Source organism: Ovis canadensis, chromosome 1 (assembly GCF_042477335.2).
Source record: "Ovis canadensis isolate MfBH-ARS-UI-01 breed Bighorn chromosome 1, ARS-UI_OviCan_v2, whole genome shotgun sequence".
NCBI lineage: Eukaryota > Metazoa > Chordata > Mammalia > Artiodactyla > Bovidae > Ovis > Ovis canadensis.
In genome coordinates, this window is record NC_091245.1 from 15,922,167 (window position 1) to 15,948,333 (window position 26,167).

General features: G+C 40.7%; 1 protein-coding gene across 44 annotated transcripts in view; it reads left to right on the forward strand.

Moving 5' to 3' along the window:
* NFYC (nuclear transcription factor Y subunit gamma) overlaps window positions 1–26,167 on the forward strand; it is a 64,628-nt gene that overhangs the window by 9,788 nt on the left and 28,673 nt on the right. For 4 of the 44 annotated variants that reach the window (XM_069587616.1, XM_069587745.1, XM_069587689.1 and 1 more), the window contains exon 2: window positions 24,986–25,098. In XM_069587616.1, coding sequence (XP_069443717.1) covers window positions 24,994–25,098 — 105 coding nt within the window. In that variant the 5' untranslated portion in view covers window positions 24,986–24,993. Of the gene's footprint in view, window positions 1–5,450; window positions 5,639–5,746; window positions 7,802–7,879; window positions 7,976–8,753; window positions 8,860–9,943; window positions 10,208–11,465; window positions 11,601–24,985; window positions 25,099–26,167 lie in introns of those variants that run through there. The other 40 variants (XM_069587468.1, XM_069587572.1, XM_069587780.1 and 37 more) reach the window with 34 other exon arrangements.

Below are 26,167 nucleotides of genomic sequence, written 5' to 3' on the forward strand. Positions count from 1 at the left end.
CTGATATTTCCTGGGACCCCGGGTTTACTTACTAGTCCAAAAGGGTCAATTAAGGACACCATCAATAAAATGTTCAGGCTGCTAAAGAGCCTGGTTTCTTTGCTGCTATTTTTGCTTCTGCTGGAATACAGTATAACCTCCAAGATCAAGTCATCTGGGGTACTGAGCAAGACCCTGTCCTTAACAGGAATCGTCATGGTGGTTGAGACCAGCTTCTGCCGTGACTCTGGTTCTTTAGTCATTCTTCAGGATGCTATATCAGGAGTTGTGCTAGCTTCAACTTTTTGTGTGTCCAGGATCTGGCTTTTACTTCTTTTATTGAATCTGAAGCTGTCACTGCGATGGACCAGCATTCCTCCATGGCCCTCATCAGTTGGAGCTGAGTAGTAACTGCTCCCCTACCCCCTTCTTTGGCTGTGCTGCATGGCTTGTGGGATCTTAGTTCCCCAACCAGGGATCGAACCCAAGGCCCCTGGCAGTGAACGTGCCAAGTCCTAACCACTGAACCACCGGGCAGTTCCCCTCAATCCCCGTTACTGCTTATTATTTCATTGACAGTATGGCCAGGTTCAGTTCAGTTCAGTCACTCAGTCATGTCTGACTCTTTGCAACCCCATGAACTGCAGTACGCCAGGCCTCCCTGTCCATCACCAACTCTCGGAGTCTACTCAAACTCATGTCCATTGAGTCAGTGATGCCATCTAACCATCTCATCCTCAATCGTCCCCTTCTCCTCCTGCCTTCAATCTTTCCCAACATCAGGGTCTTTTCAAATGAGTCAGCTCTTTGTATCAGGTGGCCAAAATATTGGAGTTTTAGTTTCAACATCAGTCTTTGCAGTGAACACCCAGGACTAATTTCCTTTAGGATGGACTGGTTGGATCTCCTTGCAGTCCAAGGAACTCTCAAGAGTCTTCTCCAACACCACAGTTCAAAAGCATCACTTCTTCGGTGTTCAGCTTTCTTTATAGTCCAACTCTCACATCCATACATGACTACTGGAAAAATCATAGCCTTGACTAGACGGAGCTTTGTGGACAAAGTAATGTCTCTGCCTTTGAATATTCTATCTAGGTTGGTCATAGCTTTCCTTCCAAGGAGTAAGCGTCTTTTAATTTCATGGCTGTAATCACCATCTGCAGTGATTTTGGAGCCCCTCAAAATAAAGTTAGCCACTGTTTCCACTGTTTCCCCATCTAATTGCCATGAAGTGATGGGACCGGATGCCATGATCTTCGTTTTCTGAATGTTGAGCTTTAAACCAACTTTTTCACTCTCCTCTTTCACTTTCATCAAGAGGCTCTTTAGTTCTTCACTTTCTGCCATAAGGGTGGTGTCATCTGCATATCTGGGGTTATTGATATTTCTCCTGGCAGCCTTGATTACAGCTTGTGCTTCATCCAGCCCAGTGTTTCTCATGATGTACTCTGCGTATAAGTTAAATAAGCAGGGTGGCGATATACAGCCTTGACGTACTCCTTTTCCTATTTGGAACCAGTCTTAGACCAGGTTAGGGTTTGATTTATATCTCTGTTCTGAGCACTGAGGATATATGTAGATATAAATGAGACACAGTTGCTGCCTTCAAGAAGTCCTTGTCTGGTAATAGACGTGTTAAAAAGTAATTCAGTATGTGATAGGTTCTGTAGTCAAGTGTATGTTTAAATGTTAACTGAGCACGTACCACATGCCAGGTGTTAATGTTGAGTGCTGTAACTTATCTCATTTAAGCCTCAGCACTTCTGTGAGTTGGTGTTACTTTTTTAATTTCCATTTTACACATGAGGAAGTGAGCTCTGAGATGGTTAAGTAACTTGGCCAAGGCTATAAAGCTAGTAAGTAGGTAATTGTGATTTAAAATCAGTTTTCTGACTAAGAGCATCAATTCCCACCCTGCCTTCTTTGGAATCATTAAAGCTTGACCCATGTAACCAGATGCACTTGTTCTTATCTTCAGTTCAGTTCAGTTCAGTTCAGTCGCTCAGTCTTGTCCGACTCTTTGCGGCCCCATGAATCGCAGCACACCAGGCCTCCCTGTCCATCACCACCTCCCGGAGTTCACTCAGACTCACATCCATTGAGTCAGTGATGCCATCCAGCCATCTCATCCTCAATCGTCCCCTTCTCCTCCTGCCCCCAGTCCCTCCCAGCATCAGAGTCTTTTCCAATGAGTCCACTCTTCGCATGAGGTGGCCAAAGTACTGGAGTTTCAGCTTCAGCATCAGTCCCTCCAAAGAAATCCCAGGGCTGATCTCCTTCAGAATGGACTGGTTGGATCTCCTTGCAGTCCAAGGGACTCTCAAGAGTCTTCTCCAACACCACAGTTCAAAAGCATCAATTCTTCAGTGCTCAGCTTTCTTCACATTCCAACTCTCACATCCATACATGACCACTGGAAAAACCACAGCCTTGACTAGACGGACCTTTGTTGGGTGTTTTTTAGGGCAAGATGATGCAATTGTCTGGTGAGAGGCTCCTGAGAGCAGGACTGGGGAAGAATATGAGTTAGAATAGCAGAGGCTCTTGGTCCACAGCAATGATAAGCTAGAGAAAGCTATCCTGTGTGGAACTCCCAGGTGGAAATTCTAGGGTAATTTGAGTTCTTTTCCCACTTGTTGTTAAGTCGTGTCTGACTCTTTTGCAACCCTGTGCACTGTAGCCTGCCAAGCTCCTGTGTCCATGGGATTTCCCAGGCAAGAATATTGGCGTGGGTTGCCATTTCCTTCTCCAGGGGATCTTCCTGACCCAAGGATGAAACTGATGTCTCCTGCATTGCCAAGTGGATTCTTTACCACTGAACCACCTGGTAAACCCCCACTGGTGTCTTGAATTCTACTAAAGTGACTGCTGATGAGAAATAGGGATTGAAGTGTTTTTCTTGCAAACTGCCAAGAACTAATAAAAACTACGCCAAAGACCATCACAAAGTATCAAGGGGCATGTTTGGTTTAATCTGGTGCATTAAAAGCAGAATCAGAGGTAGACTTTTGGAACAGTAGCCAGACCTCAGCTGGGATTGGTGGTGAAAGGCATGGATTCCCAGCATAAAGCTGGGGAAGATTTTTAGTAGCAGCTGGTAGTCCTCCTACACTGTCCTTTAAGGCTCAGGAGTTGCTTTCTGCAGGGTTGCAGGGTATGCTGGAGATAAAAAGAGACATTACTTCATAGTAGCTTTGGGGCCTTAAGGAGCTAGGCCTTTCTGAACTTTAACCCCTATGTAAAACAAGAAATTTGGATTGGGTGACCTTTCGTATTCCCCGCCCCCCCCCCTTTTTTTAATGCTTGTTCAGACACAGTACAGTATACTTTACATACGCTAGCTCATTTAATTCTTAGAGTGACTCTGTGATACAGATGGTGATATCCATATATTACTGATAAGGAAACTGAGGCTCAGGGTTAGCCTAGTGTCATACAGTTAATAAGTAGAGGAATCTTAATTTGAAACTAACTCTTCCTGATTCCTAGGTGTTTAGTTGGTTTGATGTGAATAAGCATATTCCTCTGCTTCCCACCCCTCAAAGCAGCTTTTTTGCTTCCTTGCAGCTGACATGACCCCCAGTCTTATGAGGTTAAGCTAGGCTCTAGCGTGAATAAGGCACACAACTGGCCTATTGGCCTTCTGCCTTCCTTTCCAAAGTTGGTAGCTATTCAGGGTCTAAACTTTTCAGAAAAGACCTGCAATGCCTGTAACTTTGTGTAGCTTCAGGAATTGTCCCACAATGCACTCTGTTAGCGTATCTAAGCTCTTATTTAGATGCTGTAGTGAAATTGCCATGTAGTCCTTTAATATTTTAATGTATAATGTTTTTAATGATACAGTTGTTTCTAATCCTTATAAATTATACATGTGAGGCGTGCTGCGATTCATGGGGTCACAAAGAGTCGGACACGACTGAGCGACTGAACTGAACTGAAATGTTTCTTGTAGTTCAGCAATAAAATTTGTATCAAATTATGGAGTGCTGTTTGTCAGATACTTAACTGGATCTCTAACCAACAGATGAAATGAAACATCAATCAGATTCCTAATTTTTAAATTAATGAAGTTGGGTGTGATGACTAGTGCTATCTATGTGTACAGTCAGCGTCTGTGTATACTGAACTCATAAATACAGAGGGTCAACAGTACTGCACCACCTAATATAAGGGGCTTGATCATCCTCAGATTTTAGTAAATGTAGGGGATCCTGGAACCAGTCTCCCATGGATACCAATGAAGGACTGTACATGTGACACCTGAGAATTTCCTTGGACTTGGGCCTGGGGTGCTCCATGTCTTGGTAAGCATTGTAGTGCCATGGCAAGGTTACCACCTGGGGTGGGACCTGAGTTTAAATCCTAGATGAATGGCTAGGGGCCAGTTGCTTAACGTTTCTGCACCTCAGTCTTTCTCTAAGAGAAGTTAGTATGGCAAAGTGATTGGACAGTCCGCCTTGCTTCTTTTTCAGGAAACTGCTGGATCTCTGCATGTGTCTATAATGACCTCTTACGTAAAACTGAGAAATTTCTAGAAAGGATCTCATCTGTCTGGCAAAACAGTTGTGTTGTTTAGTCCTGGGATATTTTGTTTTGATGAGAGGAAGCAGATCTAAGGAGATTGTTGAAGTCCTCAGGTAATAGTGAGATGTTTCTATTTGAATACTTTAAAAAAATTTTAATTTTCACTGTATTAGGAGGCTTCTCTTAAAATATAAACAGTTGGGCACATAATCCATAACGAGTCTTTGACCACCACTGGTAAACTTTAGTACCCAGAATGTCTTCAGTAACCACGATACTTAAAATTCATCAGCTCTGCTGCTTATTCTTAAAAATGTGGTAGAAAAGTTAATCCTTTTGATATCAGAACTCTGCTGTATTGAAAGCTAATCAGCAATATTTTGTAACCACTCTGAATAAATTAGTTAACCCATCAAACTATATTGTTTTAAACAGTATAGTCACTAATGTTCACTCTTCACCAGTTTTTCCCCCCTTTATCATTATATTTTCCTCTTGGGTTCCTGGTGGACTTCTTGAAAATACCATTGTCCCTGTCACTAACTTCATACATTATCACGGAATTTTTCCATTTAGATTCGGTTGTATTTCAAAATAATGAAATGTGTGCTTTTGAAATTACCATGGACATAATGTCAGATGCCTTTTTGGAAATCTTGCAGAGTGCTGTATGGCCATTGATATCACTCTTTGTTACTTTAAAGAAGCTGTGTTTTCTTTGGAGCCATTGGATTTAGCCCACCCAGTTTTCTTTTTCTTCTTCTGTTAATGCTCAACAGGAAGCTGAAGATAGTTAAGCCACAACTTTCCAACCTTGTGCACATTGCTTTTCTGGTTTACTGCCATAGGATCCTGTAGCAGTATCTTACAGACATCTTTGATGGCCAATCAGAAGCAGTTAAATTACCTTAAATTTTTTTAAATGGAACTCTGACAGCCAATAAGAAATCCTTTGGGTGGGAACTGTAACAGCCCTTTCGGGTGATTTTACGAACACTTCTAAAATTTCAGAATCTTCTGTTTTGGAAGCACGTGTGGCCCTAGTGCATCTGCTGTGTGCATTTGCCAGGCATTTTGAAGCCTTAAGTTCCTTGTAGTTTGAAGTCTGGATCTGACCCCTGTTCTGCTTCTCAAGGTAACTTTAAAACAGGAAGTGTGCAAAGGAGGTAACTGATGACGTGAGCAGCCAATCATGGCTTTGTGTTCTTAGCTGATAAAGCTGCTCAACCAATGGGACCACTCTGGAGGCAAGGTTTGGTGTCAAATAGCATGCTAGATTGAATGCCTTTGACTGTTAAAGTGGAAGGAGGCTGCAGGGCTTCATTGGAGCCTCGGAGTTTTTCACTGAGGCAGGGGTCAGCTGAAAGACAAAGAAAAATGGCGAATAGTTTGCTGGGGGGTGGGGGGACAGCTGTTCGGGCTTTCACTGGAGTGGACATTCCAGACTCAGGTTTCTGCATCTCCTGCTGCCTTTTGTTTCCTCCGTCCTTTTGGGGGGGGAGGGATAGGAGTGACTTAAATTCTCCCTGTCCGAGGAGATATAAATAACTACATGTAAAATTAATGCAGTTCCCGGTAAGTTTAATTCTTTGTTTTGTGTTAAGATGGTAGAAACTGTTTAGCTTCCGAGAGTGTAGACAAGTTGCACTGTTTGAGAAAATGGCCACTTTACATTCCATGCATACCTTTTGGTGCACCTAGAATACCTTGCTCTGTTTAGATTTTGCATGCCCTTCAACTAGGATTTCTTTTCCTAGTTGAGTATTGACTAGAGCAGGTACATGAAGGAAGGCTAATCATTTTTCAGGGGCACACAGAAGCAAAGCACTTTCTCTTTGCTTTCGGTAAACTTAACTGTTTTCCAAATAATTTTCCTTTGTTCAAGTGCACTGAACCTTTCCTATAGAATAAGCTGAGTTGTTGTGAGACTTTTTCTGTTTCCGTGCACTTTGTTGACATTTGTGTTTTCAGAGGTGGAAGTAGCACCATTGCTGTTCTAAATTTGTGTGAAAATATGATTTGCACTGGGATGCAGGTTCTAATGGTAAATGGTAAAGGCCCACATGCCAATGTGAAATTCTCCCATAACTTTCTTGATTTACCTGTCTGCTTCTGCATTCTAATAAGTACCAGTTAATGAACAGCTTTTGTTTTAAAATGCACATTTTAGCTTCGAATGCTGGTTAGAAACATCTCCACTATATTGGCAGTGACAAGAACAAATCTTTTTCCACCAGTTTCACACATTTTGTTAGGTGTTGATTTGGTTCCTTAAAATGATGTGAGCAAAATGCTTTACATTTTCTATATGAAATCTTTAAAATCCTAATTTTACCTACAGTTTGTGAATAGGAGAGTAAAGTATATAGGCACCCTGTCTTTTGCCCTTGGTCAACCTCCCCCCCCCCCCTTTAGGGATATGAAACTAATGTAGGTTGCTGGCTAATGGGTAACCAGCCTGTTCTTGTGACTAGTGAAATCTTCCATCTCATGTACTAAGATCCATAAGACACTTGATTCCAAAAAGCAATTCTTTGTTTTCTTTCTGTTTGCAAATATGGAATGAAGGTCATTGGAACATTTCTGCAGCAGACTTAGCATGGAGCAGTGGACCGGCAGCGCTCAGCCTCTGGGGAGGGAAAAGGAGCAGGCCCTGTCCAAGAAGTTTGGAGGCTGTTAATTTGCCTTCCCCTTGAGTAGAGGATTTACCTGAGAGAATCAATGGGGGTTTAGATTTTGGGCTCGTGGAATTGGAGTGGTATAGCAGTCAAAGTTGCTAGACACAGGCCTCTGTCGTTGCTTGGAAAAGTGACCTTGAAAAACTGCTGAGGAGTTGAAAGATTGAAGGACAAAGTTTGTTTATGCAGATTTTGGACTGAAAAGCTTCTATTTAGGATGAAAAGAAGCTGTACTTCTGATGTTCAGGTCCAGTGGTTAGTAGGGTTATGTTATAGATTCAGATTAGGAGTCTCCAAGCAATACAGCAGTGAGGCTGCGTTCATTTTTCTCTCGCACTCTTCTTCATTCCCTCCCCCCAGCAAAAAATTTTAAGTCCTTCTGGTATGATGGTTGAGTGAACTGCCTAACATTCAGAATTCCTTGCATGCTACCTTGTCTTCTATGTAATCTAGAGGATTCTTAGTGAAGAATGGTATTTCAGGAGTTCAAAGTAGTTATGTTTGTGAAACTTCTTTTGGGAAATTGGAATGCTTATGGTAGGAAAACAGTCCTTTACAGAAAAAAAAAAAAGGCAAACGGTCATTCTGAGAAGTTAAGTCGTAAGAGAAAGGAGTACATGGTAAAGATTACTTTTTAACAGATTATTATTTTAGTTTAAATTTGTTTTTTTACAAGTCATTGATTTATATGTTACCAGTTACTCCGGTTTTTAATACGGGATTTAAAAAACAGTTGTAGATACTGAATGACCCTACTGGTCCTGGGAGAAGGCCCGGAGCTGGGGAGGCAGAAGGTAAGTGGCTCACAGTGTGAGGCCTAGGTAACTCTTTTTTAACTTAAGAACTTTGTGGAGTTAGCTTCTTGGAAAGCTGCTACCTCTAGCCTGGGTCCTTAACCTTCTTAGGGTCATGGTCCCTGAGAATCTGACCTACGGCCTGAGAAGGCGCACAGACATGCCTCTGCAGAGCCCCTGGTGACTAAGATATTTTCCAGTATATGTTGAATGGTGTCAGTATGATCTCATTTAACACTTTAGCCAGATAAATGTTTCCCAGAGAAATGAAGAAAACTCTACTTTCATAAGGCGCAGAGACCTAGAGCTAACTGTAATAGGCTGGGGGGTGGGTGCATGTGTAGAGAAGAGGCTTAAACGGGGTCTGAGGTTTGGATATTTGTTAGCTCTGATTGTATCTGAGGCTGCATGGTGCAGTAGCACAAGCAGGAGATGGTGTGCTCTGCTATCACCAGCTTTGTGAGCTTGGGCAAGTCAGCCATTTAGTGTCAGCTTCCTCACATGTAAAAATGGAACCTAAAAATAGCGCCTTCCTATTTAGTGGTGAGTCTCAAATAAGATCATGTATGTCAGAGTGCTTTGTAAACTGTGAAGTGCTGCATAAATGTTGGTTGTTACTAATTCAAACTATGGGTTAAATGCTTATGGAGATAGATGTGGCATCAAAGAAAATGCTGTTATTTTAATATGTTTAAAAAGAGTTTGTTTAAACCTGACACATCTTTTCTTTAACTGGCTTCACATGCTTTCACCTGCATATTCCTGTTTATGCTTATAGGACCCCATGTAATGCAGACATTGAGACCATCAAACATTCCTTTACCAGGATTCCTGTGGAAGAATTTTAACCCTTTAGTCAAAAATCAAGGATCTCTTAGAGCAAGGTAAAATGAGAACTCTGGTTTTTTTAAAACCCTTGTTAGATTTAGGGACCTCTCAGAATAAACACCGAAACCTGTTCTGATTATATACTAAGATTTGCAGTAGAATGCAAGTAAGTTGTAATAGTTGTAGATGTTTAACAGGAAGGGGTTACATTTTTAGTTTGTGCACCAATATTTATAAAGTAAACGGGAGCCACTTTTCATTTGCTTAGTGGTCATATGATCTCTTTTATGTCAGTTTTCAAACTTGTAAGCTAGTGAATGTTCTGATGAAGATTTAAAAAATACTTGGTCTCATCAAAATATAAATGCGGGAATAAATTTCTCACAGTTAATACCTATTGTAAGATACATTTCCAAGGTAAATGGTGGGAACTCATGCGGTTTTCTTTCTTGCCCATTTTACATGCCTGGTGTCATCTGTTCTTAGGGTTCCCCCCTGCACCCCCAGGGGTGGTGGTGATAGTGGATATTTTATAATCTATTTGATTTCCGGTCCTATTAAGTCATTTCCTCTCAGGCATGGTCAGTCAGCATTGATGTCTACCTCCTTTCTGTGCACTGAAAGAGTCATTTTTATGAAATAAGGTTTGGCAAAATTGGCATTGGCCTCTACACATAAAATTCTAGTTTCAGGGATGTGTATGTTTGAAGACAGCAGTCATGGTCACTGGGAACTTTTTGTTCCTAAAAGAAGATGGGAATCTCCTTTTAAAGAAGCAGTTTACTTTCGTGGAGGCTCCAGTGACCCGGAAGAGACTTTTAAAGCTAATCATTTGTACGTGGTCTTCTTCATGAAAGACGTCATTTTTGTCTGTCCCTAATCCCAGTGAAATATGCATACAGAGTGTGTATACTGTTAAGTTAACCCAGTGAAGATTATTTAGGGATCTAGCCTGATTCCCTTCTCGGGAAGTGGGGAAGCTGAGGCCCAGAGAGGCTAGTTGTCTGGGTCTTTCAGCTTTTTAGTAAGTGGTCAGAGATTGAACTCCAGCTCAGTTCATTCAGTGTTTCTTTTATTCCTCTAGGTTGTTTTTACTTACTATGTTTCATATTTGTCTTCCTTTCTGGTACATCTGTACAGGTTTGCTGTGTGAATACAGAAGGGACAGAGAGCAAGTGGGCCGTGGAAGACGTTCAGATGTCTCCATGTGGAGCCTGTTGGTTAAGAAAGTCTGCTGTGGCGGCAGACTTACTGTCGATTTGGGATCTGAAGATCTCTGGCCTCAGTTAGTTGCTTATGCAGAAAGCTGAGAATCAGCTAGGAAGCTGATGGTACCCACCTGGTTGAACTGTCCCGGAGAGCAGGATCTCTTTTATGTGTTCCTTTCACTGCAAGGAAGTAAAGGTACACAAATACAACACCTGCATGCCAGGTAGTTTTGTTGTTATTGTTAACACACCTCAAGAACATGCTAATTCCCAAACAAGTTTGGGCCTGGTTCTTCAAGTGGTTCCTTAAAGCCAACCAGTATGTAATAAACAAAGATCCCAAGATCTTTTTAAGCATTTGCCAAGACTGAATAGAAATCATTGTGTATATACTTCCAAAGGAACATTTTAAGTATGCCAACTTTAATCATTACTGCCAGCAAAATTAGTATTGTATACCTGCATATGTGTGCTTGGGTAGTTGTAGGTTTGATTTTTGTTTTGATTTTATTTTGCATATTCTCTGGTAGACCATAATGTACTTGAAAATTTTTAATTTTTCCCTTTCGTGGCTGGATTTCTTTTAACTATCTTCATATATTTGAACAAAAGATGTAGTTTGTTGAAAGAACAAGAGCTTGAATAATGTAACTCATGTTCTATTTAAGTCTTGAGGTATACTGTGACTGAATTATAGTAGACACAGCTGGATGATATCTACTTCACATCTGCTTAGTTTTCTTTTTAATCGGTTCTTTCTGCTACCTCTGTTGGGCTTGGCTCTTTAGAACTTAGATTCTATTTGCAATATCACCCATATCTTCCCGTCTCTCTCCTTGGCATCGAAAAGCCAGACTCCACTTGTTCAGTAGTTGACCAAAGTTTTTCTGTAAGGGTATTTACTATAAACTAAGTTAACAACTCTACCCTGCAGTGAAAAAGGGCAATTGAAGGATAAGAAATGAAGATAAAGTGTAAAGGCAGAACTAAAGGGAAAAAAAATCTTGTAAATGTTTAACTCTGAAGTGGCATAACATAGCTTGTGACCTTGTGTTCCTTAGTTCAAAGGAAGAAAGGATGTATAAAAATAACCACAGCAAACAGCAGTACTGATTCACTTGGTTATCCTTTTTTCTTGGAAGTTCTGTCATTTTGGTCTGTCTCTGTAGTTTCAGTTATACAGAAGACTAAAGAGAAGACCTGCTTAACTGGAAATATCCAGACACAATTAGTGTTTCCTTTATCTACCTACGCTATATAGTTCTGGTGTGTATTTGTGTTAGTAGTTCAGTCATGTCCGGCTCTTTGTGACCCTATAGACCATAGCCCGCCAGGCCCCTCTGTCCGGAGACTTCATCAGGCCAGAATGCTGATGTGAGTTGCCATTCCCTTCCCCAGGGGATCTTCCTGACCCAGGGATCAAACCTGCATCTCCTGTGTCTCCCATGTTGCAGGCAGATTCTTCACCACTCAAGCCATCGGGGAAGCCCCTGTGAGAAAATACTGAAGCTGAATGTTTTATACTTCCTTCACTAACTCACCTGCATGCATGTCTCATTTATGTGGAGATTTCAAAGAAATGTCTGCAGGTAAAATTGGTGTGTACTGTAATCTTTCTAATACTGCAGGATCTAACAGTCTGGTAGGGGAGACAGATGATGTATATCAAGTGTATGAAACTGATATGGAAAGTGTACTCAAAAGGCACAGAATTCAGAGAAGGGGGACCCTCTGGCTTAGGAATGAAGGAAGGCATTTTAACTGGGTGTTGGACTTGGAGCTAGGGGCATGAGCACGTCAGGTGTGGGGAACAGGAGGAGCAGCATCATGATTCAAAAGGTGTAGTGTGGGCTGAGAGCAGTACATTGTCTAGTCTGCATAGCGCATAAGGATATGAGTTAGGGATAGGTCTGTCGGTCCCAGGTCGCTTCCGTCGTGTCCACTCTTTGCGACCCTATGGGCTGTAGCCCGTCAAACTCCTGGAGTGGGTTGCCGTGCCCAACTCCAGGGGATCTTCCCAACCCAGGGACTGAACTCATGTCTCTTGTGTCTCCTGCATTGGCAGGCGAATTCTTTACCACTCACGCCCCCTGGGAAGCCCTGAGGGAGTCACAAAAGAAAATCTCAGGAGTGAGTTGGGGTCAGATATTGGAGGGCCTTGACCTGCCAAGCTAAGAAATTTGAACTGTCTCTCCTTAATAATGGTAAACCACTGGAAATGTTGGGTGATAGGTTCATGTAACATTATCAGAGCTGTGCTTTTATAATATTCATTAACTATAATTGTAGAAATGACCAGAGGATCCTAGAAATAGTAAACATTATGCAGTGAGTTCACATGCTAGGTTCACAACCCATAGGATTATTGTGAGGGTAAAAGAGCAGGGTAAAAGGCTTAGATGCATACTTGGCACACAGTCTTAAATGAGTAGCATTAGCTGTTATCCATCATTTTTATTATTACATGGAAGAGATGAGAACCTGAGCAGAGATAGTGGCAATATGAAGAAAGGTCAGGAGATGGACACTGTTATTACAGAGTTTACCAGTTGATTAGAATTGAACAGAATCTAGGATGACTCAGATTTCAAGCCTGGGAGACTGGAGGATGGAAATAGAAAAGTTAGAAGGAGCAGGTTTGGGGAAAGAAGAAGACAGATGTAACTTTAGACAAAAGGAGTTAAGAGTTCTGGGTGGCTTTCCATTGGAGATGTTTAGCAAGCAGGACTGGAGCGTTGGAGAAATACCAGAATTGGTAAAATATGTTTGGAATTTAAGTTAATCAAGATCATAACTGAACCTGGGGAATGGATGGGAAATCAAGGGAAAGGATGGACAGAGGACCAGAAGAATAAAGCTTCGTGTCCATGACGGAAACACAGAAAAGGTTGGACCCTGAAGTTGAGACATCTAGAAATGAGCATTGTGGAGTGCCATGCGTGATACACGATCTTCTCACAGGTTAAAGTGAGCAAGGGCATCAGTATTAGCCCATCAGTTCAGTTCAGTCGCTCAGTCGCGTCCGACTCCTTGTGACCCCATGAATCACAGCACACCAGGCCTCCCTGTCCACCACCAACTCCCGGAGTTCACTCAAACTCATGTCCATTGAGTCGGTGATGCCATCCAGCCATCTCATCCTGGTCGTCCCCTTCTGCTCCTGCCCCCAATCCCTCCCAGCATCAGGGTCTTTTCCAATGAGTCAATTCTTCGCATAGGTTAAATATTAAGAAAGGTAATACTAACATTTCCAGTGTGTGCCTTGATACGAAGAAGATTAGAAATACTGCCCTATGATCTGGCCTTCACTTTTTCTGAAAAAGTACAGGTATTTCCTTGAAAAGTTATGCAGTAGCTCTTTGAGATTAGTTATATATATGTTTATGTATATGTGTGTGGATGCATAACCTCAGGCTTTCTTGTTTAAGCTCTTAAGTATACACACACATCTCCATCCAGTGCAAAGACTTTTCCCTAAGTTGCATCCACCTAATCTTATCACTGTTGGCTTTGTAAAGCCTCCAATAGCAGCGTTCTGCATGAAGCCAACCATAAATACACAAGTAGGAATTTGGCAACATTTACTTAGCAAGTAATTTATATCCACATGGTCATGATAACACTGAAGAGCAGCAAACATAATAAATTACCAGGAATAGAACCACCTCATCTGTAGGATTAAGCAGATTTCTAGGCTAGGTATGTTGTAACTATCCTCAGTCTAACAGAGGCAATAAGAGCCTTTTCATTAGAGGAATAGTGATAAGTTTCCAGCCGTTTTACTCCGTTGTTTATATCCTGAACTCCATGATCATTTCTCATCTGGTAATTAACAGGCCAGATGCTCATAACGCTACCCTTGAAGGTAGTTAAGTAATGTAATATGTTTTCATGAAACATAGTCCTTTACAGTTAATGGAGTGATTTTTAAAGTTTTTGTCAAACAAGATAGGTGAACACAACTCTTTCTTTTCAGAATGAAACATAGTACAAATAGGTAGCATACTAGTATGAATACTACCATTATGTTGGGGAATTATCTAAATTTACTAAGATCAGAGAAATAGATGAGGGATTTCCAAACAGATACAAGGTTAGAATTGTGTTGTTCTCTGGTGTTCCTTAGATGTGCAAACGTACACTTGTTGTATGTATTGGGCACCTCTTATATTTGAGTTCTTACCTTGAACCACAGAGATTAGTGTTTTTAGATGGGTCAGTGTGTTCTTAAATAATCAGCTGCTTGTATTTCCTAGCTGTGATTTATAACCTTCGTTTTATCCCTGTTAAGGTAGTTAGGGACAGGGATTTTGATTCTAAGAGGAAAATGACCACATAATTAAAATAACATTGCCAATATGTTCACAGAGTAGCTATGGCAGGTGATTCCTCCTGAGAGTGTGCGGCAGTGGACGTGGCTCCAGTAAGTGGGGGCTAGGCTAAGGCTGTTGCTCTCAACTATAGTGAAAAGATAGAGACTCTCATCATCAGGCTCCCAGAAAGTGAACTTGATCTACTGGACCTTGTTATGTCTACTCTTGGTTGGTGACCAGATAGCCCCAAGTCCTCGTCCTTATGGGCAACTGCAGCTTTAACAAGCTTAAAAACCTTAAACTTTTACCCGGAAATATGTAAGAATCTGACAGCTTGGCTTTTTGGGGTATGTTCTCCAGGAAGGATGATCAGGAAAACTAAAAGATAAAGGGCTTGATGGGTTTATGTTCCAGGCTGAGAAGATCCCTAGGTTCTCAAGTGTTTGGTCCTTTGCTGAGTTACCAGTGCTAAAGCAGGAGGAGAGCATGCTGTGAAAGAGCATCAGTTCAGTTCAGTCGCTCAGTCATGTCCGACTCTTTGCGACCCCATGAATCGCAGCACGCCAAGGCCTCCCTGTCCATCACCAACTCCTGGAGTTCACTCAGACTCGCGTCCATCGAGTCAGTAATGCCATCCAGCCATCTCATCCTCGGTCGTCCCCTTCTGCTCCTGCCCCCAATCCCTCCCAGCATCAAAGTCTTTTCCAGTGAGTCAGCTCTTCGCATGAGGTGGCCAGTAGAGCTGAGAATAAGGGCATATGGGTCGTGGTTCTGGCTCTGGCTCTGGCATACACTTGCCCTGTAACCTAAGACATGCCCCTCAGTCTTCTGGATTAAGTGTCTTTATCTGTCAGATGGGAATATTTGTGTTTGTAGTAAAGAATAAATGAGATAATGTAAAGGAGGAAAGCTACTTTACAAAGTGTAAAGCATGTACAAATGCAAAGGATTAGCATAACCATCTCCGTTGCTTTGCATTCTTTGAAGTGGTCTTTACATTCTCTGTTCCTGACAGCTGTATACACAGAGGTGGGAGATACAGCGTTTGGTTGACTTGGAGGATTTGTTTATTCTCATGCCGTTTCTTGCTTGCTTTTAACTTTCAAATCAGTGCTAAAAGACACTAAGCAGAGGGCAGAATTTGGTGTCTGTGAATCAGCAGAATCATGCAGCTAAATCAATAAAGCCAAGCTCTTATTGACGCTCTTTTAATGCCCTCCAAGTTTTTTATCGAGAATTCTCCAGTTTTTAGATGGATTAATTCACCAGCACAATCTTCCATTTTTCAGTGGAGTCTATGATTAGATAATTATGAACATTTGTGTTAACATTTTCTAAAGTAGCACAGGTTTCTTCCCATCCCCACTATTTTTTTTACTTTTCCATTGTATTATTACACAGCAGTTATTGCACAGCTGAGCTTAGGTACTTGAGAAGGGGTTTCCCCATATGCACATTTCAAAGAAAAGAACCCAGAGTGAAGTCAAAGGTACCTGGGGTCTTAAAATAGTTCTTGAGGAGCTTGTGTTTGTTCATTAGTAGATGTGTGTTGAGTTCCCGCTAAGTGCAAGCCATGTTTTCCTTGAGGATGTGCCAGAAACAAAGATAATTAAATAAGAACTGGGCAGAAAATAAGAGCATGAAAATTTTAGGCTTGAAAAATAATGTGCCTAATAATAATAATGTGTCTGAAGACAGTGAATATGCCAATTATAGAAATAGATTTTATTGGTTGCCAGGAATGGTTTCTTGGGGAGAAAAAAAATTTAGTGATCACTGATCAGTGACTGTGTATGTTTAATTTCTTACAGTTGTGTGTAGTGTGAAAGTAAGCTCCTTAGCAGTGCTAGTCCCCCCAAAAAACTTTAAAAGTTGGTTTCAGTCCACTAGATAGTCTCAAAAATTACTACTTTCACAACATGTTCCCTTTACTCCAAGATCTTAGATGGAGATAGAAGCAGCCAGGGCTCTTTTCAGAGCTCAAAACAGAATCTTGCTCTTGGTTGGGGGGGCCAGATGGGATGGGATACTGCCTAGATTCCAGGTCTCCTCCACCTTCTAACATAAAAAACAAGATTCCTTCTGCAAAACAGAACAGCCACATACTCCCTGCTTACAGAAGTCTGAGGTGTCCAAGGAGACACGTTCTAAGAATTTTAGTTTTTTTGGATTTGTCTAGAGAGACGGCCTGCATAGCTGCTGATCATTGATATTCCCAAGGATTTAAGTTAAGAGCATATCTAATCATATCTATCTTGAATTCTTTATTTGGAACTAGTACATTCATTCTGAATTTAAAACTTTAAAGGACTTTAAGTTATTTTATGTTTATAAAAGAAGTGGAAGAAGATTTCTCAGTGCAGTTGTTTCTGTACATCTGACTCTGCACTCCGGAAACTCTAAGTAGTCTAAATTAGAGAAAGAAGCAAATTGGGTTACTTGTTACTGTATGTAAGGGAGATTGGTCTTTTGGTGTGGTACTGTGTGTGGGACTGGCCAGACCAGGAAGGATGACTTGTCTAGCTCTGAGCAGTGATTCTGACATGCCATATGACATTTATATGGTGCTTGGTATTTTTCAAGGCCTTCTTATATGTGTTCCCCGTTTGTGTGCTGCAGCTGCCCTGTGAGGTGACCAGAGGCCTCCGGAAGTTAAGTGACCAGTTAGTAGCCAGAGAACAAGAACCTCCAGGTCCAATAGATTTTCTTTATGTACTTAGCCTGTATTTTACTGCCCCCCACTGTTTGCAGCTGAGTATTCATAGGTGCTTCTGACTGTCCTAGAGATAAGCAAGAGGGAATGGAAAAATAGAAGAGAGAGTGAGGGAGCAAGGAAAGAGACACAGAGAAGTAAGAGAAGGATGTTTATATGATAGGAGATGGCAGCAAGCTATCTTCTCTTCCATGAGCATCTTCTCTTCCATGTTTGCCACAGAGATTTTGGGAGCAAGTGGATTAAAATGATCTTTTGGGTTAAGGATTTGAGTCAGTGATGAAAGCTGAGATTGCTCCTATCTCTGAATAGTTTGCATATACACACACACCTTAAAGCAACATGAAGTGAGAGCGAACAAGCTGTACTAAACCAAGAACAGAATTTTAGAGCTTTTGTATTTCCAGCTTCTGCATTTACTACATGCGACCTTGAGCACAAAGATACCCAACCCTTGGCTTTCTTATCTGTGAAACTGGAATGATACTGATATCTTTGGCACTGAGCTGAGTGAAGATCAACTGAGGATAATGTATGAAACAAGTATTATGTAAAACTCTAAAGCTCTTAAGTTGGTACTTTTGAAACATTCTTCAGAATCACATTTTTCACTTCTGGGCATACGTCAACTCAGGATCCTGCTAGAGACTAGGCGAAAGGTTGTTCTTAGAGTTTCTGAGTTTCAGAGAGATCCAGGAAACAAAATGATTCTTTGTTTTAGAATATGATTTAGCTTAGACAACAGGCACTATGGACTTCCCTGGTGGCTCAGAAGGTAAAGAACCCACCTGCATTGCTGGAAACCTGGGTTTGATCCCTCGGTCGGGAAGATCCCCTTGGGGAGGACATGGCAACCCACTCCAGTATTCTTGCCTGGAGAATCCCCATGGACAGAGGAGCCTGGTGGGCTTCAGTCCACGGGGTCGCAAAGAGTCGGACACGGCTGAACACACATAGCACTCTCCTTTCTCCAGCTCATGTTAGGGTTCTCTTGGAGGCTCAGAGTCTGAAAAAAACCAGTTACTTGTCATGCTTCCTTCAGAAATGTATTTACTTTCATTAGGTTGGAGTGTCAGGAGAGATGAACAGATATTTTGGGCACAGAGCGGGCTGGAGATTGAATGGGTGAGGAAGCCATCACAGTTGTGTGATCTACTGCAAGCTTTCCAGTCTCCGGCCCTCAGTTTCCCCATTGTTATGTTAGCAAATCCCCTTTTTTGGTAGAGGGCTAGATAATATTTTTAGCTTGTTGGTCATATCCTTTCTTTTGTAACACTTTGAACTCTACTGTTTCCGCATGAAAACAATCATAGACAACATATACGAATGGGGCTGTAGTCTTCCAGTAAAAGTAAATTTATAGAAAGAGGCTGCAGGCCAGATTTGGCTTGGGGGCTGTGGTTTGTGGCCCTTGCCTTTAGAATACCTGCTGGGCTTTGTTCTCCGTCACACACAATGCTGATAGCGTTTTGTTGCTGCCATGTATGCCTGTGTATAACATATATCATGTAAGTTGGACATTAGTGAAGGGATGAGGAAGCAAATGTGTGAAGTGATATGTTTACATACCGTTTCTATTCCACAGAAACAGGTTTTTTTTTTTTTTTTAATGTTCTGGTCATGCCTTCCTGTTAAGTTTCATACCATAAGTTGCTCTATCTTCCTTTTTTCCCAGACACACTGTATTATGATCTAGCCCTTGTTTGAAAGATTATGTTGTAGTAGACAGCAAACAGAAGCATATTTTTGTTTTTGAAGGAAGTGTCTCTGCTGCCAGTTTGAACATGTATCTTTGTGAACAGATCTTTAGGAAGAGTAGTGTGCAGCCAGTTCCAACCTATAGTCTTTTGGAAAGCACAGTTTCTTCTGTACGCAGTTAGAAAAGGGGCTTCAGACTTACTTAGCCGTTTGGAGTTCAAGACAGACAGACCCTCACACACTGAACTTGGTGTTCAGGATTAGGGAAAGGGGTCTCCAGTAAGACTACATTATTCATTATTACAGTAGTGGGGTACTGTATAATAACCTGTCAGAAGCATGACCATCTGTTATCCAGTTATGTTTAGGACTTGAGTAGTAAGGTTTCTGGCACCAGGCTTAGTGCTTTCTTGCTTCGGTAGAAGCCTCAGATGAGCTTAAATAAAGACAGTTGAACCCTCTTTTCTCTCTAGTCAGCCTGCCTTGTCTTCATTCATTTATTGCATCCTCAAGCAGTGAAGTGTGGGCCTTCCATACCGGACCGCCCCTTTGCCCTTCGGTGTGTGTGTTCAGTGTACATTGCATCTGCAGTGGCTTAGGGCAGTGACTGGCCCAAGGCCACTAGCTAGTCGGCAGCAGGCCAGTTCACAAACAAAGGTGTTTTTATTTCTAGATCAGCGTTATTTTTCTTCTGAAATTGTCAATTTAAGATTGGTTTTTATTGTGGAAAGCATATGCCTCCTTAATGCTTGAAATCCTTTTTAGCCATTGTGATTGATAATGGTTTTAGGTCCATCTGTATAAACATGAGAACCAACTTGATATTGGTGAAATTGTTCTGTTGCAGAAATTTCAGTTCTCAAATTTAGTTTTCACTTTTCTTTGTAGTTTGGGAGAATATCTAAAATAGCAAGCACAAGTTAGCTTTCCTCTTATTCATTCATTCATATTAATATTCTTTCTTTATCTCTCTTTGTCTCATTCCCCAATTGAAATATAGTATCCCAACAGTTTTAGCCAGTTCAAGTAAAGAAGCTTGGGACTAGCTAACTTCAATAAATGCCTGAGTAGCACTGGAACATAAAATGTGTGTGATAGAGCTGCTAATTGGGCAAAAGGAAAATCATGTCATCTAATGACAGACATGATCAAGATGCAAGTCAAGAGAAGAACTGAAGAAGTTAATGTGCTTTGAACATAGGGAGATGCTTGATATATGTTAAGTTGGAGACATATGGGAACTATTAGGGACATTCTCAGCCTGAAATGCCTAAAGGCTGCAAGTTGGATGGCGAGGGGCATTAAGGTGAAAGATGGTACCAGTGTTTAGATTTGTTCTTCAGTCACAACTGGGCTAAGGCATATTTGCTTACATTTAACAGTGAGAACATTATTTTTAAGTAAAATTTGACTGCCTGGAACGGGGCAGCTCTAGTATTTTAATAGGAAGCAGCATTGATCAAAGATTGGTCTTCATTTTAGGGGATTTTCCTGTGGTCTTTTTTCCTATTCAAGTTGTTGTGATGATAGGGATTTAGGTATTGTCTCCCAACAACATTTGTGTGGTTTTAGTTACTTTAGAGAGCTATATGTGGGTTTAGACATATTACAAAGGATTTTTGTGGAGAGAGCGAGGTATATGCTAAGAAATAGGCTTTAGCTCTAAAGGTACAGAGTTTTAGAGACTAGAGGATATTGTAGTAAAATCTTATGTTTCTTTGTATTTTATGAACTTGATCATTTTGATACATCCTGTTCCATGTCCAGCATATCGCTCAGGGAGGATTTGGTAAGAATGGTACCTGGTCAAAACCAAGAGCTTGAAAGACTTCCAAGAAAATCTCAAAGGAGGAGCACTCTGCTTTTGAGATGTTTTGAAAACTGCTTAGGTCTTCTTTTTTTAAGAATGATAAAGAGTAACTGGGTATTTGAATGACAGTTAGATTGTGTACCCTTGAGTGATCTGATTGAATCATCTCATTTTCTGCATGAATTTCTCCTTATCGTCCTTGCAGTGGATGGCCAAACAGAGGTATTCCCCACCCCCTTTCTCCTCCTGCTTGTGTGTGTGTGTGTGTGTGTGTGTGTGTGTGTGCCCTTATCCTTCATTTTATCTTAAATTCACTTAAACAAGTCACGTGGATTTCTGATTGTAGTCCTGCGAGAACCTCATATATTCTGAACTTCCTAAAATAGTTTGCCGTCCCAATAAATCTTATTTCAGAGCCAGGCTTTCTAAGAGGCCTCTTTTTTCTCAGAAAGTACATATGCAACAACTCTCCTTCATTCGGAAGTAATTATTTATCAGACTTTGTGCTAGGTGCTGTGAGGGAATCCAGAGATGAATCATACTCACGTCCTACCCACAAGAAGCTTATAAACCAGAAGGGGAAATGTGGTAAGAAATACATAAATAATGATCATACAAGGTAATGCGATGAGGGCAGGAAGAAGTACAGAAGTACAGAAGTACAGAAGGTTCACGGAAGGAGTGATCACTTGTGATTTAGAGACTTGTGGAGAGATGGCAGTTGATTTGAGCATTGGAGAAATGGCCTTTTCCTGGTGTACTTTGATTCTTCCCATGTTAATTTTGGAAAGGAAACTGTTTAAAACCAAATAAATTAAAAGATAATGGGAGTTGAGATTTCTTATAGCAATAACGTTCAATACTTCATCTGATTCTTAAGTCTTTATTAAATAATTAAGCAGGCAGTCTTATTCAGGTATTTATAAATTAATTAATGAACATGAATGATAAATCTAATATTAATCATGGATTAAATCTGGGAAATTCTGTTGTGCATTTTTCAAAAGAGTCATCTAAGCTAATGCGGCGTGGTCTTACTGTATGTAAATAGCTTTATCTCATGATAGCAATAGCAATTTAACATGGAGTAAAAAGGATCCTGGAATATAAATCTCTTTCTTACTTTTAAATCCATTCCTTTCTCATCATTCTAGAAGATGAACCTGGCATATTTTCCATGGGTTGTAGATGTTACAAATAGGCTACTTCTGTAGCAAAATCAATTTAGTTGCAATTAATGTAATATTAAAATAAGTGAGAAGTTACTTTATGTCTTTTAACTTAGGTGTTTAGTGAGCAAAGTTTTTTTATGATTAGGTTTTATTATTTTAATTTTAAGTTGTGCCATGGTCAGAAAATATTGAGAATACTAGCTTATTTTCATGAAATCTGTTGCTTGAGATTTGATTTAATTTGAAAAGCCCCTTCCTTGTGAAGACTGGATTTGCTTTAAGGAAAGCCTTTTGAATAAAAATATTCACCTTTTCTAGGAATTTATAGTAACAGTTTATGGTCTTCCAAGAGATACTGAGAATTAGCTACAAATTGTTTCTGTGCAAAGATGCTGGAAAACATGCTCCAAACCATTTTCTCTTTTTCCTCATGAGAAGATCTTCTGTCCCTGATGAGGAGAGTACAGTACCTTTGTGTTTTGAAGTCAGGAATTTATGAAAAGAGGTTTCTGGATGGAAAAATCATGAAAGTTGTAACTACATCTAAAGCTGAAATGATCCTTTGTTTGTAAATTCAACTTAATGTAAAGAAGAGCAGTGAAAGCTGTCCAAAGATGGAAAAGAATGCCTAGCCAGTGCACCAGTTTCCTAGAACTGTGGAGGGAGGAGCTCGTGTTTCAGTGTCCTCCTAGGGTGCATTGAGGGAGGGGCAGAGGTTGAAGTAGAGCTGTGAGCATCTTTTAGAGGAGCTGGACCTGGGTGGTTCTTAAAGCACCCCCCACCCCATTGTAAAGTTCTGTGAGGCAGTAAAATGTAAAGAACATTATTATTGATTTGGATTTTTTTGCCATTATCCATTTATGGTTTTCTAATTCAAAATGGGTCTCTCAAGTTAAAAACGTAATACCCTTTAATACGTTTGTCAGTTCCAGAAAGATTTTTTTAACGTTTGTTTTGTGCGCACCCCCACTCCAACAGTGTGTGGCTCTGAGCCAGCCAAAGATTCATTCATAATCTATTGACTGCACAGATGTTTGGGAACTGATTGTGCCAGCACATGCTTAGTTGGGGCCATTCAAGATTTAAACGCAGACTATATACACAGATGGTTTTAAAAATACTTCGTGAATTACGTACCTTGATAACATTTGTGGGAAGAGATCAGAGGACAGTCAAAACTGGTTACCAGCTTTGTAAATCTTAAAGACCTTTGCACTCAGGAATCCTGCTTCTCATTAGCAAGTTGTACAGAGTATCACACTGGCAACTTTGTGCCTCTTCCTTCTTTGACTGTAGCAGCTTACATGGCAGATTCTGTAAGATCAGGCCTCTCCTTGGGTCCGTACACTAAAAGGTTAGATTCATTTTTAAAGTTTTTTGATAATTAATTTCATTTCTGGAAAGGTTTTATTTGCCCTTTTTAAAAAGGTTAGATTCTTGCTCTCATCATTGTCGTGAGTACCTCATAAGAATCTGTTAATAAAAATAAATAACTAAACTTCTCTAGATTACCTTGACTTCTTTGTTCTCAGTACATCTGAGAGAATAGTGTATAGGTCATGTGCCTATGGTGATAAGTGAAGATGTCATGGGAGCTGAGCGGAAATGTTCTTACTTGGTTTTTTAGGCCTCAGGATTTTAATCTAGTCATTTCCAACTGTGATTCAACACTCTTCACTTTACTTCCCTCCAGAAACTCCAGGATCATATTGCTTCCTAGGACTTAGAGTTCCTGCTGATGTATAGAGCTGCCTGTGGGCCTCCAGCACCAGAAATTGGCTCCAAACCTTTTCCCATTACATCATCGCCCACCAATGTCATTACACCAGAGTGAAATCTGCTTTGAAGATTGTATTCTTGTTTTCCTTCTGTTCTTTCCTCTCATCATTTCCTTTAGAAGTAAAAGGGAAAAAAAAAAAAATCAGAGATTTCTAGGACAATCCCAGGCAGACATTTAGGAGTGAATCAGACATCCTCGCAGTCTAAACTTAGATTTATCAGCCTCCATCCACTCTGCTGATAGAGAGTGATCAGCCCAGCATGCATCCACATGGACCCTGGAAAGTAGCAGTTTGGTCATGTGACACCTGATCTTGCTGCTTTTCTTTCAGCCCTTCAGAATTAGTTCTTAATGACTTAGATAGCTCTCCGCCGGCATCCTGTCACTGGCATATTGAATCTTTTTGAATAATTTCCCAGAATAGAAATTCTTGGGATATCACTAAAGTTTCTTGTTCTTTGTGTTTAATTAAAGTGTTTCTTAGATTTAAGTATTTGCCAGATAAACATTTTAAGCCATCTGGAGTTTTTTACTTTCCCCCCGTAAATCTTTTCAAACATTACAGTATTATCTATATTTATGGTATAGATATAGCTGGTGCAGGGGTCCTTATTCATCTTCCCTCCTTCATGACAAAGCAATTGGCCAAACTTTGGTCCTCTTCTCTCTGTACTGAATTTAATTCCCCATTGTTTTTCAACCATCTTTAAAGCTTCCAGTTAATGGTGTGCTTTGTTTGACTTTGTGCCTGACAACAGGGTTCAGGTAAGCAAAGAACTGGAAGTGATTTCAAGGACTTTGTGCCACCCACTCAGTTACTGGCCTAGGCTGTACAGATTTTGTGTCCTTTGAGGAAGATTTGTTTGAGATTAGAAAGAATAATAATAGTCAGCCCCAAAGAAATGGGACCACAGTGACTAAAACAGCAGAGTAAACTTGGCTGTTAGTTTTTAAGACTCTGGGTTTACATTTATGTACAGTATTAATCACTGGGGACTCTTAATATATGTGCTGCAGGCTGTGGCATGGAGTATGAGAAGCCACGTAGAACTTGAAGAACATTGGAGAGGATGGCATTGAAAATTATGGACAACACTAGGGCAACCAAGTACATTTTTTTTTCCTTCTCTCCAAAATAAGACATTAAAAGTCCTTGATTCACATTAGGATTTGAGTTTGGGTTTCTAGCAGTTTTATGTGTGTGTGTATATATATATATATATTTTTTTTTTTCTTCTAGGAATTTTAGATTTTCTGATTTCAGCTTCTTGTTAGTCTCTGTGAGATAAGCTGGATGAAAGGGAAAACGTTCCTCATTTTTTGCCAAGACTTAAGTTGGTGTGAAAAACCTCTTCAGCACAATTGTATTATTATCTTCTCAGACTGAAAACCTGAATGAATGAGTGAAAACATCCACAAGGAAAGGTATAAATAGACACAAAGCCTGACTTCCTTCTGTGTAACATGTGCCGCGCGTGTGTGTTTTAGCTGCCGGGATGTCCTCAGAAGGAGGGTTTGGCGGTGCCGGCAGCAGCGACGCCCAGCAGAGCCTGCAGTCCTTCTGGCCTCGCGTCATGGAAGAAATCCGGAATTTAACAGTGGTAAGGAAGACTGAGAGACTTAACAAGCTTTGCGATGAATAACCAAAACTTAGGCTAAAGCATGTTTAATCTCAAGCACATTTACGAAGGTATAGTTCATTTCTGACCTGTGGGTAAGAAGGTGAAGATATAATTTACTTTAGGTGAGGTAACTACATGGATTTTTTTTTTTTTTTTTTAATTTTAGTGGCTTTCTTTAGGCCTGTGGATGCTTTGACTTGGAGATGTTTAATGTGAGGCAGATCTTTTAGAGAATGCCTCTAAATCTCTTTTAGAGATTTAGAGAATCTTTTAGGAAAGGGCTTCCTTTCCTCCAGAAGCTGTAGCTCATTTCTGTGGCCTGAGTTAGTGGCCCTGCTAGGTTTCTAGGACCTGGTGAAAACTGCTGGGCAATTTATTTGACAACAAATCTATTGTAAGCCAGCACTCTTTCCAGGTATTAAAAGATACACTTAGATTGGGGTTTCTTAAGAACAGTATTATTGACACTTCGGGCCAGATCACTCCTTGTTGTGAGGGGCTCTTCTGTGCACTGTATGCTGTTTAGCAGCGTCTCTGGCCTTTAATCACTGTAGCCGGTAGCACTGCACTTCCGGTTCTGACAACCAAAACTGTGGCTAGACACTGGCAAATGTCCCCTGGGGGCTGAAATCATCCCTGTTGAGACCCACTGACAGAAGAAGCAAAACCCTGGCCCTTGAGGAGCTTACAATGTAATAATTACACCCAGATCATTTGTTCAGTAAGTATTTATTAAGTAGTTACTGAGTCAGGCACAGTGATGAATCTGAAGCATTAAAAGGGAGAGTATGATGTTATATCCATAATGAAGAATGTTGTGTTTGGCGCCAGTTCAGCAAATGGCTGAAGGAGCACTCTGTGAGCTATGTCATTCCTGCCCCAGCGGTTTTAGCATCCTGGCAGAGCAAATACTGGATTCTTTCCTGATGTAGAACTCATGTTGCGATTTCTTAGACTTTCTGGTCTTTAACCTCTGACATACATGATCAGCTTTCATTTGGTCAGTGAATACTTACACACCTCCTTTGGCTAGGCTAGTTACTGTGAA